The sequence below is a fragment of the Crocuta crocuta genome, unplaced genomic scaffold, assembly GCF_008692635.1.
Source record: "Crocuta crocuta isolate KB4526 unplaced genomic scaffold, BGI_CrCroc_1.0 scaffold130, whole genome shotgun sequence".
In the NCBI taxonomy this organism is placed as follows: domain Eukaryota; kingdom Metazoa; phylum Chordata; class Mammalia; order Carnivora; family Hyaenidae; genus Crocuta; species Crocuta crocuta.
In genome coordinates, this window is record NW_027527920.1 from 1791746 (window position 1) to 1806916 (window position 15171).

Sequence of the window (15171 nt, forward strand, 5' to 3'; positions counted from 1 at the left end):
TTTTCCCTATGTGCTTAGTTTGGATGAGCACACACGTGTCATCAAATGCAAATACATATCTCCAGTCTAGACCTTTCTTCTAAACACTGGACCTCTATGTCAACTGTCTGCTTGGCATGCTCCACTTGGCATCTCCATCTCTCTCCCTGCTTCAGATCTGCTCCAGTGTTCTCTAGTTTGTAAATGGCACTAGGTATCCTGCTGCTCAAGTCAGAAACTAGGGAGTCATAAGACCTCTCTCTTTCTCCTCCCCTATATGCAAACAATCAAGTCTTGTTGATTCTGGCTACTTGCCTCTCACCACTCTGCCTTGTTCACCGTGCTCTATGCTCTTTATCGGCTATCTTTCAGTTCACTGAGCACTGTAAGCTCTCCTACCACTGGGCCTGAACATGTGCAGCTGTTCCGTGTGATGATGATACAGCCACCCTTCTCTGCCTGGACAATGCCTATTCCTCTAAGACGGCTCATCGCAGACTGGACTAGCCTTTCTGGTTAAAGGCTGTAGCACCTCATTTCTCTTCCTCAGCACTCTAAACAATTTCAATTATCTCAACACTGTATTATTTCTAATAATTGGAATGTCTGTTTAAGAGTTTGGGATATTATAGGTGTTCATTAAATATTAACCGTTTGAAACATTTGCAGAAGACACTGACTTTGGTTTGGGTTAAACTATGATAGAATGGGATATATTCCGGTGCAAATACACAGTTAGCAGAAGTTTACATTGACTGGAGGCTCAGGAGAGAGCTCTAGGTTGATTACTGAATTCCTTTTTTTTTTTACATTTTTTTGGTTTTATTTAATTTTAAGACAGAGACAGAGCCTGAGGCAGAGAGAGAGAGGGAGACACAGAATCTGAAACAGGCTCCAGGCTCTGAGCTGTCAGCACAGAACCCTACGCGGGGCTCGAACCCTCGAACCATGAGATCATGACCTGAGCCAAAGTCAGACGCTTAACCGACTGAGCTACCCAGGCGCCCCTGATTAATGAATTTTTAAATGTACTTTTCCACTTCTGACTTTCTTCTTTTGTTCAACATTACATGCATCTTTGATCTATCTGTGTTGATAAACGTAGCTCAAGCTTATTTTACTTTATGCTAAATTAAATGTTTTTGCTACTTCTCAATGTCTACTTTCTTTTCTCATAAAGTCTGTTTCTTCTTCAGCACATGTGCTGCTCCTTCTCATCTCATTTTCAAACACAATCATGTCTTTCAAGTACAGGCCAAGCTTCTTCCTTGACTGCTCCACTGCTACCTTAATGAGCTCTCCCTTCTCTGAACATACTTTACATCAACTCATTTCATTGTTTGTGTTTTCCTATTAGACTGAAAGTACATGAAGGTCAAGGACTATGTATTGCAGAGGATCTTCATTTTAGTAGTTTCATAAAGGAAATACCACAGAGACATTTTTATCCTACCAGCAAAGCTTTTCATTTGCTTTCCTACAAGTGCCTTATAAGACTGTTCACATGGGGCATACTTCCTAGGTTAGCTACGCCTGTTTCTTCTTAAAAGGAATAAGAGAAATAATGTGTTTGAAATAAAGCATTAAATTGCTGCTTATTTTCTACCAGAAAAGATGAAGGTAATTCATTTGTTAAGCACATAAAGTCGCTCTTAGGAAAGATATTTACAAAGAAATGATTTGAATAAAAAAGATGGTCAGGGCAGACTGTGAATTTAAAGAGAAGTCTTTCAAAGGAAGATCTCTATAATGATAACCTAATTTGGAAAAGTAATTACATCTACCAAAATCAATTCATTTTCTATTATAAAGTATTACTATTTCTCAAAAATGTTTTTGCTTTCTTTTTTTTTTTTTTTTTAATATTTTTATTTATTTCTAGGAGAGAGAGAGAGAGACAGTGTGAGCAGGGGAGGGTCAGAGAGAGAGGGAGTCACAGACTGAAACAGGCTCCAGGCTCTGAGCTGGCAGTCAGCACAGAGCCCGACGCGGGGCTCGAACCCACGAACCGCGAGATCATGACCCAAGCGAAAGTCGGACGCTTAACCGACTAAGCCACCCAGGCGCCCCAAAAATGTTTTTGCTTTCTAAATCAACTTTAAGGTATAATTAGCATACAATAAAATGTACCCACTGAAGTGTACAGTTTGACTTTTGACAAATACATATACCTGCCTGTATGATCAGTACCACAATCCAGACCGAGTATTTTCAACACTGCCAATAGTTCCTTTGTGTCCCCTGCAGTCAACTCCTATCACCCCTGTCTCCTCTGGCAACTACTGATCCTGCTTTGTGCCTATAGATAAATGTTGCCAAATCTACAATTTCATAGAAAAGCAGTAATGGTATTTGTGTTTGGCTTCTCTTGCTCAGCATAATGTTGTGAGATTCATTATGTTGATGTGGTAATAGCTTATCCCTTTCAATTGCCGAGGATTCCGTTGTACAGACACAAGTTACCATTTACCCGTTTATCCCTTTTAGATTATAAAACCATCATGAATATATCTGTATGATACTTGGTGGAGATACGTATTTTATTACTCTTGGCTAACTGTCTAAGTGGGAATATTGGGTCGTATGGTCAACTTTTTAAGAAACCTACTAACTGTTTCAAGTGGCTGTAACATCAGATGTCCCCCCAGCAAGTGTTAAAGAGTTCCAGCTCTGATGAACTTTGCTGATATCTGATGAGACATTTTAGCAACTGCAGAGAATGTGAGTGGTATTTTGTTGTGGTTTTACTTGCATTTCTCTGATGATTAGTGACGCTGAGAAACTTTTCATGTGATGACTGTCCACTCAAATATCTTCTTTTGTATACTGTCCATCCAAATCTTTTGCCTAATCTTTTATTAAGTTGTAAGAGTTTTTATGTTTTCTGGACTCCAATTCTTTGCCAGATATTTGAATGATGAGTATTTTCTCCTAGTCTGTGGCTCATCTTTTCATTTTATTGGTGTCTTTCCAAAAGATGAAAATTTAAATTTCAATGAAATGTAATAGATTCTTTTAATTTTGTAACTTATGCTTTTTTATATCTTGAGAGTTCCTTGTCTACCTCAAAGTCATGAAAGTTTTTCCCTCTTTTCCTAGAAGTCTTATAGTTTTAGCTCTTGCATTTAGATCTGTTTTTGTGTATGGTGTGAAATAAAGTCCAAGGAAAGTTCCTTTTCTTTCTCATACAGATATCTAATTACTCCCACCCTTTTGTTGAAAATACTACCCTCTCCCTACTAAGTTATCTCAGTGTGTTTGTAAAAAAAATAAATAAAATAACTCTATCAATCAAAAAATTGTTTAACTCTATCTATCTACCTACCTACGTATCTATTTCTAGACTCCATTCTATTGATCTATATAACACCTACCTTTGTACTAATACCACCACAATGTCTCCATTACTGTTGCTTTATAATAAGTACTGAAATCAGGCAGTGAGGGTCTTTAGAAAGCATTTGAATAAATGTTGAAAAGATCACACCTGATTCTTCATTTTAAAAAATGTTTCGCTATTCTAGTTTTTTTGATTTTTTAGAATTAAGTTTATCAATTTCTATTACAAAGTCTGCTAAGATTTTACTTGGAACAGTACTGGAGAGAACTGTCATTTTAATAATATCATCTTCCTTTAATAATATTATCCAATTTATAAAGGTACTTCTATTTATTTAAGTCATCTTTAATTTCTCTCAGCAATAATTTTCCAATTTCCAAGACAGACCTTGTACATATTTTTACTTTTTAGTTAAAAAAATCTTTTTAATGTTTATTTTTTTCTGAGAGAGAGAGCACAAGCAGGGGAGGGACAGAGAGGGAGACACAGAATCCGATGCAGGCTCCAGGCTCTGAGCTGTTAGCACAGAGTCCGACGTGGGGCTTGAACCCATGAATTGTGAGATCATGACCTGAGCTGAAGCTGGACACTTAACCGACTGAGTTACTCAGGCACCACACCTTGTACATATGTTTAAGGTTTATCTCTAAGTATTTCATATTTTTTGATGCTATGTAAGTAGTATTGTTATTTTAATTCCAACTTCTGTTTATTGTGAGTACATGGGAACACAACTATTTTTTTAAAGTTTTTAATATTTTATTTATTTTTGAGAGAGAGAGAGAGACAGTGTGAGCAGGGGAGGGTAAGAGAGAGAGGGAGATACAGAATCTAAAGACAGACTCTAGGCTCTGAGTTAGCTGTCAGCACAGAGCCCGACGCGGGGCTCGAAGCCATGCACTGTGAGATCATACCTGAGGTGAAGTTGGACACTTAACTGACTGAGCCACCCAGATGCCCCGGAACACAACTATTTTTGTATCTCAATTTTGTCTCTCATGATTTTGTTAACCTCACTTAATAGCTTTTGTAAATTCCTCAGGATTTTCTACCCTGATAACCAAGAGTATGTACAGTGAAGATATTGGTTTCTAAATATTTTCCATAAAAAACACTGGTGTTCCTTGGAGAAATGACTGATTCAGGGCTAAGGGCAGGGAATACTTTACTAGGTCAACAAGGAAGAAAGTACTCAAAGAAGGCTGGAAGATGTCAAATAGAAGAACCAGTTATAAAGAGACTTCGACTGGCCATTCTTTCACTAAGGAAAAAAGGAAAGCTCTTCTTTATCAAAGAATGCTGATAAATGTAGGAGAAATAATAGAGTTAGAACTTCACTTGGGAAACACCACCATAGTACCTATTAATAAAACGCCAAAACGAGTGAAAGTTTGATGAAAAACAAGATATTTACAAAGACTCAAGGTATCTCCCCCACAAGGTATTTACTAATTATGAAGGAAAAAACCCAATAACTTTATGTTGGAAAAATGTGGCAGATACCATTTGAACCAAGTGATTAAGGTTAACATCACCTAGCAACAGCCTTTTGTGTGCTTTCTGTTGTGATGCACTCATACGAATACAATGTATGGATGCCATTCCTTCCAAAAATGTGTGAGCTGTAGTGGGGAAATATTAGACAAAGCTGAGACATTCTACAAAATATAAATGGTCTATACTTATCAAAATATCACAGTCATAAAATTTAAGGAAAAACCAAGGTACTGCTCTATATCAGAGAAAACTAATGAGACATGATAACTAAATGCAGTAAGTAATCCTGGACCAGAAAACAATGCTTTTCTTTTGTTATAGAGGACATTAACGAGACAACTAGTAAAATATAAATAAAGTCTAGAGATATTGTCTCAGTGTGATTTGCTGACTTTCATAAATGTACTGTGGTTATACTGGAAAATGCCCTCAATTTTTAGGAAACTCACATTAAAGTGTCAGAGGGTAGAGGGTATCACATGTGTAACTTATTCTCAAATGTTTCAGAGAAAAAATATGTACGTATAGGAAGATAAAGCACATGTGGTAAAATGTTAACCTTTGGGGTCTCTTGGTGATGGATTTATAGGAATTCTTTGTAGTATTTTTAAAAGTTTTCTGTAAAAATAAAATTATTATACAATAAAAAGTTAAGGGGCACCTGGGTGGCTCAGTTGGTAGAGCATCCAACCCTCTTGATTTCAGCTCAGGTCATGATCCCAGGATTGTGGGATCAAGCCCCATGTCAGGCTCTGTGCTGAACACGGAGCCAGCTTAAGATTCAATCTCTCTCTCTCTTCCCCTCTGCTCTTCTCCTCCATCTCACTCTCTCTCTCTTTCAAGTAAAAATTTAAAAAAATGTTTAAAAAAGTTAAAAAGAAGAACTCCCATGTGCAATGACCTCCTCTACTCAGCATACATACCCAGATTTTCGATGGTGTAATAGCGCTGTTTGTAGTCCACTTTGATGGTCTGGGCATGAGGGCTGCCAATGCCATAACCAATGGCATAACCTCTGACCACAATATTCTGATTCTCTGGAGGAGTCCAGCTTACTACAATGCTAGTGACAAGTGGCCTGACATGAAGAGAACTAGGCACTTCAGGAACACGGGTTTCTGGGAAGGAAAGTAGAAAAAACAAGAATTTAGAATATTACACCATCCTTGGGGCATGGTGTTTAGCCTCCTGTCACATTATTTGGAGCTAAGACTTTTCCATACAGCCAAGAATTCACAGGGAATCTCTACATACAGTATAGTATGGCCTGTGGTTTTACTATATTCTAAGAAGAAAACAAAACCCAAACAGCCTGAAATAAAAGAAAATGCAATATTAATTTGGAGGGGAAGGCAAAGGAACATAAGAACCTCTGCCCAATGGGGAAAAACAAACTGCCTTTCAGTAACTACTCATTCCTCTTGGTACATCTGAGTCCCAGACTCAACTAGGTGGAATGAGAAAGGCATAACACCAACTAATTAGAAGACTGTTGTCAACAGATGATCAAGTATCACATTACAGCAGCTGTATCAATTATTTACTCCCCTAAGTAATATAAGTCAGAAAACAGGAAACTTTAGAACTACATATTGATTTAAATGATGGGAGACTAAGAGCTTAAAAAAAGTAGCAATTTATAGAATCTTTCAAATCCATTGCTTCAAGGCATAACTTGCTATCTAAGTTTATGAAGGTAGTCACTGAACAGAGATGAGAAAAAGGGCAAGGTGTCCCGGACTAAGGGAAAGGGGGAACCGTAGCTGAAAAAGGTGGGATTGATGTGGCCCAGTGTTAAATTTTAGATCATCCATCTACTCAGTGGTCTTGATAAAAAACTAGACTTAAAGCACCTCTACAATTTTATTTGTTCTAGTTCTGCTTAATGGGACAGGTCTCTAAGAGACACTGGCAAAAAAAAGGCATTCTAGGAGACTTGCGGCATTACAGCAAGGACAGAAGGGTAATATATTAAAGTTCACAGATCTAAGCCACATACATCCCCAAATCTGTGGCTGTCCAGTTTAACTAATTTAACTACAGTTAGTGAGCACCTAGCTCTGCCACTCCTGTTGATGTTGTTCTTACCATCTAAGTCACTTTCAAAAGTTTCAGCAGACAGCCAGTCAGTAGCTGGGCCTGTTCCATTGATGGTTAGAGCAGCCACTCGGAAATTATACTCAGTTCCTCGTTCAAGACCTGAGACCCAAACGAAGGGGAGGGGGGGAAAGGACAAGTTGAAACAGAGCTAGAAACAAAAGATGAACAACTTGTCATTAAGCAAGTATCCCATCCACCAACTCGGTACAAAGCTACTGTCTTGATAACGTTTCAGTTAAAGTTAACATAGCACAAGCAATACATCCGCACAGCACAGAGGAGCTCTCCCACATCTCCAGTAGAGGCTGAAGCCCACACAATCAAGAGGAAAACCAATGAGTGAAGATCCCAGGAGTTTACAGACTCCCTCTAATTTTAAGAGCTTGAAGGCCCCTCAGAGATCATTTAATGTAATCTTTTCACTTTGTTACTAAGGCATCTTAGGTCAAAAAGAGGTAGAGGATAATAAAGAATCGTAACAGAGGAACAAAGACAGTTGGTCTCAGAAGATACCCAAGACCAGAAAATAATTCAGAGATGTAACTCCTGCTGAAATATCTCACCTCTGTTCTCTGAGTCATCCCATAAGAAGAGTAGAACAATGTGAAACACCAAAAAGCCAGGAAATCTTTTTCACAACAGCCTATATGCCCATAAGCCTAAGAATAAACCCTTTCTATTATGCAATTTTTCATAATGACTACCAGTAATAAATTTGCCAATGTACTGAACGCAACAAAAGCCCACATGTAAAAGTCTACCCTACAAAATAGGGCAATAGCCAGTAATGTGGTCAGTTATTCATATTATTTACACATCTATTTTTCTTTCTTTTTATTCTGTTAAAACACATAACATAAAATTTACCATCTTAACTATTTTTCAGCGTAGAGCTCACATGTATACATCTTTAGAGCACTTAAATACTAAGTACTGCATTAGATCTCATAAGGTTATGAGAAATGATCCTACGTGCCCATACCGAAATATTAGCTTCTTTGGCCAGCAGCTAGTACAGACGCTCTGATGAGGGAACCTGAGAGGGAGAACGTGGCCAGGCTGCAGGACGGCTCAGATAAACAAACCTGTCCCGTGTGAGAGGAGGGATGGGAGTTTCTGTTCTCAGCAGGCCCACCCTGACGCTTTTACCCATAAGGAAGCAACAAGCAAGGCAGGGGGAGAAGTAAAATGATTGGGGCCAAGTCAGTTCACCTGTCGCCTCCCTGCATACACTGAACCCCAAAGTGCCAGAGAGGGGTGTGCATGTGTTTGTAACTGTTAACAAATAATATGGACTACTCGCAAACATGGCTTAACTGAGGTCCTAAAAGAATTCAACCAATCAGATTATCATTCCCTCTCCCTTGATGAGAGAATGTTAGGAGAGCAAGGGAGAGAGAGTGCTCACACACGCATGAGCAAGAGACGTGTGTAAAGAGGATGAGCTCCTCTCCCTGCAAGTAACCTCCAGACTTCACAGACTAAACCCAAGGCCCACACCTCATGTCACAAAGACATGGCAGAATGTGTTACGTGCTGTAGTAGCACAAAATGAAGAAACAGCAATTACTTCTGGCTAACACTCAGTCATATCTGTGGTTTAATACAGGATCCTGGTAATCCACATTGCTCTCTAATACTTAGTAAGCTTCAAGTTAATGCTTCAAGAGAGCACAGATGTTCATTTTTACTCCCCATTGTGTATCTACTGCCAGTACATACGAACAAAAGTTCAGTTTGTGAATGGAGTATTCTCCATTAAACAAATGAATCTACATATGATCTTAAAATCCAAGAATTTTCTCGATAAAGAAAAAGCTATTTTTACCATGAAGGTGAGTACTTGGCTAACACATCAAATGTTTCACTGAGAAAATGAATAGTCTCCTCATGGTCCAGGACTACACTCTGTTTTTATATTCATAATAGGAACAGTACCTGCTACACAGTAAATACCACTAAATATTCAAAACTAAGGCCTTACAGATGGGAAATGTTATCTATATTTGGTATAATATCAGAAACTTAAAAAATTTTTTCAAATGTTTATTTTTGAAATAGAGAAGGAGGGAGAGAGAGCGAGTGAGCATGAAAGGGGGAGGAGCAGAGAGAGAGCGAGACACAGAATCTGAAGGAAGCTGAGCTGACAGCTCAGAGCCCAACACGGGGCTCTAACTCACAAACCATGAGATCACGACCTGAGCTGAAGTCAGATGCTCAGCTGACTGAGCCCCCCAGGAACCCCCAGAAACTGAGAACACCTGAGATGCTCCTTTGGTGAGATGTCTCAGCAACACTACTCCAACCATGTTTACTCGCTGCAGCTTACAGCTGTGGGGTTCCTGTGAATAAACTGAAAGACTGAAAGCTCCCCTAGGAGACAAACATTTACCTATTTTGAAAGAAGTCAATCCCACCTGTGAGGGGAGGAGTAAGGAGAAAAGCTTGCTGGATTACCAGAACACAAGTTTCCACTGCCAGAGACACACTTACTTGTTAGAAACTCCTAGCATTACACTTTCCGACCCCATATCCTGGTTCTGCCAAGAATGTGGCCTTTGGGGCACAGGAAAGTGGTTGATGTCAAGCTTCTCTCCCCAGGAGAGAAGCAATGTAAGGGAAATTGAGAGCTCCCCAAGGGTGATGAAACTAATTCTCAGGGCTTAGATAACGGTGACAATATCTCCAATTCTTGCAGTTCTCTTCTACTAGCTCTGCTGGGAAGGCCAAAATGGCTTCTTAGGGGCATCAATCCCTATTCTTTGTAAGCACAGTCCCAATATCCAAAGAGCAAAAAGCACCTCATGCATCTCTTCATGCTTCTCTTGCAAAGCCAATTGGCCCTGGCTGAGCCCACTCTACTCCCCTACCTGAGGAAAGAGGGAGACATTCTGTCATCTGTAGAGGGAGTCCATATTAGAGATGCAAGAGAGTCCATTTTTACCAATTATGCCACTTGCTCTGCTGCACAAAAAGGGAAAACTGCACAAAAGGAGCTATCCCTGACAGAATTTTCTAAAACTATCATGTAGCAAGTAGTAGCAGAATGAGTACTGCACTGCTATAGCTATTCACAACTGTTGCTTCAGGCCACATATCCACGAGTGGTGTCAGTGTGATTAGACCTCTGCCAACAGCTGGACTGAGCAGATACTTGGCCTAGATAGCTTTGTTTTCCCTTCTTTTGAGATTATAAAAGACCAATACAGACTTAGGATGGTCTGGCTTACTATTTTTTGACTTTGCAATGATACAAAAGTGATACGCATGCAGTAGAAACTGTGCTTTGAATTCTGAATTGTGATCTTTTCCCCGGGCTGGTGATATGAGGCACAGTTGTCTCCTGTGAGGCTGCGCAGGGGCAGTGGCAGCTCCCAGTCAGCCTTGTGATCAGGAGGGTAAATAACTGATATACTTACAAAGTTGTTCTTCACTCTCAGTACAGTATTCAATAGAGCACATGAGATATCCAACATTTTGTTACAATATGGGTTTCATGTCAGATGGTTTGGCCCAACCGTAGGCTGACGTAAGTGTTCTGGGCATGCTCAGGGAAGACTAGGCTAAGCTATGAGGTTTGCTAGGTTAGGCGTATTAAACGCATTTTTTGAGTTAGGACATTTTCAAATTTTAATGGGTTTACTGGGACATAACCCCACTGTAAGTTTAGGAAGATCTGTATATATCTATATATTCAAAAAAGAAAATGTGGAGAATACAGAAAACCAGAGTAAAGAAATAAAACTCAAACACAATCTCAACACTAAGATGGCAGAACCAGTAAGACTGTTTTCCATTAACCTGATTATCAGGTCAGAAGTAGACTGAACCACCACAAATTCTTCTGCACTATTTTCAGTTTAAGTCACCAGCTTGGAGTGGTCATTAGACTACCATAATTCAACGCCTGAGGAAGACGCTGTCTCCTAACTTCTGCCCGTGTGCAGGGCAGCTTACCTTCAATCAGCTGAGAGAGCTGTGTCCCAGATACCAAGGTCTCAGTGACATCGCTCTTTCGGGAGGCCTTTCGGTAGCGAATTTTGTAGCCAGTGATCTGACCATTCTGTGTGGCTGGAGGAGGTGGCTGCCAGTGAATCACAATGCTCTGGGAAAGAAAAGATTATTGGGAAATGACCAAATCTATCAAAAGCTTGGTCCTGTTTTATATATTATTATCCGGAATTCACTGACATTTTATTTTATTTTATTTATTTATTTATTTTTAATGTTTTATTTGTAGGAGAGAGAGAGAGAGAGACAGCGTGAACAGGGGAGGGTCAGTGAGAGAGGGAGATACAGACTCTGAAATAGGCTCCAGGCTCCGAGCTGGCAGTCAGCACAGAGCCCGACGCGGGGCTCGAACCCACAACCGCGAGATCATGACCTAAGCGAAAGTCGGACACTTAACCGACTAAGCCACCCAGGCGCCCCATGGAATTCACTGACATTTTAAAGGCAACAGGGTGCTCAGAGTTTTACTGAAGGATCACTCAAAATTACTTTTTAATTTTCAGATCTTTAATGATCAAATTATAGTTGCAGGCGGTATGTTCTGGGCCCTTATTCTCCTGGGCATTTAGACATTAGGCAAAAATCTCAGAAAAGTTTTCAGAAGGAAAGTATAAGGCCAGAGGCACATGGATTAGGAAGCAAACTATGGTTAAGTGTAAGGTGCTCTACTATCTCCACTGTGAAACAGCTGAAATCGCACAATTTCTGCCAAAAACTCTTTAAGAAGGGAATTGTTAACAGCTGGTTTTTGATGAAAGGAAAAGGGGTCCCATGGTACTTTTTGAAAGGAGTGAGTGTCTCAGGTGTCAGTGTAGCCCAGAAGGGGCTCTCGGCCTTTGAGAGGCACACGTGGCCTTCAGTGTACAGTAGACTTGACTAAGAGGGAGTCTGAGCACCTGCAACGTTCTGATGGATGTCTGTCTTTGGCTTCACATTGGGCTCAACTCATGGTACTGAGGGGCTATAGTATCATAAACTTACTTCTTCCTACCTTATCACCAATGTTCTGAACTGCTAAGATCTATAATGTCATGCTTTGCATAAGTGCAATACATCTGCAGAAAGACTAGAGTAATTCTGGCATGAGAGAAAAGCAATAAAGTTAAACAGAAAATACTGGAGTTAGTTTCTACGTCCAGCTTTACTGGCAGGTGGAATATCTATGACACCTTATTTCTCTGCTTGATTATGAGTCTTTTGACATAGACCCTCCTCTCTATAAGCCCTCTCGAGACTTAATAGTACACTGAATGAATAGTAAAAATGAATAGCAACATAAAGTTTACCTTTGAATTTCTTACTTCTAAGGACAGATTCTGAGGAGCAGCACTGGGAACTGGACAAGCAAAAAAAAGAAAAAGAAAAAATTTTTTTTCACCCATCATGTGATATTCTTGGCCAGACTTTATACAAATGTGCAACTCAAACACTGATTATACAACCTATAGGTCTAAACCTAGCTGCTAATGCCCTCATGTTGCTACCAATGTGTGGATAAGGTGGGGCCATATTTGACTAACTTAAAAAAATGAGACACATTCGTATAGAGGCACCCATATCCAAGTTAGGTTGCACCTTTGGGAAGTCATTTCAAGGAAATGACATTGACTCTAAACTTTTCTAGACCCCATATACATTCTGAACATTCAACATATCATTTTGAATATTCTTGGTGATGGCATATCTTTATCTAGGGGAAGAGCTACAAATTTTCTGGAAATAAGGCTAACGAAAATGGCAAGTAAATGCACTGGGTAATGTCATCATGAGCCCCAAATATGATGCACATAAATCAGTGAGCTCTGCATTCTTGTGGCATTCCTAAACTGGTTTTGAAGCCAATTCCCAAGTATAGTGAAGAGACATATACAATGACAGCTTCAATAAAGGGGCCATCTGTTTTCCCAAGACAACTTCTATTGCAGGGAACACTCATTTTGATGTGACAAGTTTGGGAGTGCTGGTTAAACAAACAGCTGCATAACTTTAATTTCTCATGTATGAGAACACAAGACAGGGCTATCTCAAATTTTATGATCCACACACCTTCTAGCATCCCTCTTTGTAGTAACTACAGAAGCAAAAGAAATTTTTAGTAAACCTGATTAATTTCCTCTTCACTCACAAAATGCTGAGTTTAGCTCTTTTCCCCCAATCCATCCATGGAAACTTCTGTCTCCCTTTCTCTGACATCTGGTGACCAGATATGTGACTTAGTGCCCCTCACGCTATATACTTCTGGAGGACAGAGCCTATTTCTTGCTCCATGTTGCATCCTGTGCTAAACAAAGTACATCAGGCCTCACACCAGAGATTTAGAGATAGAAGGCCTGGAGTAAGACTCCAGTGTGTTTTGAAAAAAGCCTATAAATGGTTCCAATCATCTCCTCGTTAAGAACCTTTCTCTGACTTAGTTGCCGAGACAGCCGACGTAGCTGCTGCTGGTGTCTTCATCTTCACCATCATGACTAAAATTTGCTGCATGTTCCTATATGGCAGGTAGTTAACCCTTACAACAATTCCACAAAGGGGTTTCTATAATTATTCCCATGGTACAGATGAGACAACTATAGATGAGGTTCAGGGCAGTGAACCTGACCAAATTATTTGTTTTGCTAATGTAGGAAAAGATTTGTCGTAATTCCTAGCGCTGCCCTTAACCGCCAGGCTCAGGCACATTCAATTCCCATGACAGGCACTGCAGTCAGCTTGCCAACCCACTTCATGCAACTGAAACTGGTTCATGTGTAAATACATTAAACATTTTTTCTCTCAACTTTTTTCTCTCAACTTTTCTCAGAAGTCCTGACCAAATGGCTTCTGTAGCTGGCTAACCAAACTAGAATTTGTATTTATTTTTCCCAACTTTTTGTCCTGAAAAATGTGAAGCACACAGAAAAGAGTGGCAAGAATAAGATAATGATCTCTACATATTCTTTTCTTGGATTCACAAATTTTTAATGTTCTGACACATCTGCTTTATTTCTCTCATTACACTTACACATGCATATTTATACATCTCCATACTGTTTCTGAATTATCTGAGGAACAGCTGCAGTCATCATCATACTTCACTCCTAAACATTATAGTACATATCTCCTAAGAACAAGGGTATTCTCCAACAAAACTGCAATAAAACAATCACATTCATAAAATTTAATCTTAACCCAAAAGTATTACCTAGAAATCAGTTGCATTTCTATACACTAGTAATTAAGTAGCAGGAAGAGAAATTAAGAAAATAATCCCAATTACAATTGCACCATAAACAGTAAAATACCTAGGAATAAACTTAACCGAGGAGGTGAAAGACCTGTACTCTGAAAACTGTAAAACATAGATGACAGAAATTGAAGACAACACAAATAAATGGAAAGGTATTCCATGTTCATTGATTGGAACAATAAATACTGTTAAAATGTCTACTGTATCCAAAGCAACCTACAAATTTAATGCAATCCCTATCAAAATACAGATAGTATTTTTCACAAAACTAGAATAAATAATCCTAAAATTGGTGTGGAACAGAAAAGACTCCGAATAGCCAAGGCAATCTTGAAAAAGAACCAAGGTATACAATCCCAGATTTCAAATTATGCTACAAACCTGTAGTAATCAAAAAAGTATCATACTGGCACAGAAATAGACACATAGATCAACAGAGAGCCCAAAACTAAACCAACAATTATATGGTCAATTAATCTTCAACAAAAGAGGTAAAAATATACAATGGGAAAAAGAGAGTCTTTTCAACAAATGTTGCTGGGAAAACTGGACAGCTACATGGAAAAGAATGCAAGTAGACCATTTTCTTTCACCACAAACAAAAATAAACTCAAAATGGATTAAAGATTTAAATGTGAGATCTGAAACCATAAAAATCCTAGGAGAGAGCATAGGCAGTAATCTCTGACATCAGCCACAGCAACATTTTTCTAGAAAAATGTTGTCTCCTGAGGCAAAGGAAACAAAAGCAAAATAAACTATTGGGACTACTTCAAAATGAAAACTTCTGCCCAGCAAAGGAAATAATCAACAAAACTAAAAGACAATTTACTGAATGGGAAAAGATATTTGCAAATGACATATCCGATAAAGGGTTAAGTATATATATATATTTTTTAAATATTTTTATTTATTTCTAGGAGAGAGAGAGACAGCGTGAGCAGGGGAGGGTCAGAGAGAGAGGGAGACACAGACTCTGAAACAGGCTCCAGGCTCTGAGCTGGCAGTCAGCACAGAG

General features: G+C 39.2%; 1 protein-coding gene across 1 annotated transcript in view; it reads right to left on the bottom strand.

Moving 5' to 3' along the window:
* NEO1 (neogenin 1) overlaps positions 1 to 15171 on the bottom strand; it is a 173911-nt gene that overhangs the window by 34348 nt on the left and 124392 nt on the right. The window contains exons 12-15 of the mRNA XM_077749000.1: positions 12214 to 12263; positions 10874 to 11021; positions 6905 to 7015; positions 5740 to 5934 (exon numbers count right to left, since the gene is read on the bottom strand). Of these exons, the coding sequence (XP_077605126.1) occupies positions 5740 to 5934; positions 6905 to 7015; positions 10874 to 11021; positions 12214 to 12263 (504 nt within the window). The remainder of the gene's footprint in view (positions 1 to 5739; positions 5935 to 6904; positions 7016 to 10873; positions 11022 to 12213; positions 12264 to 15171) is intronic.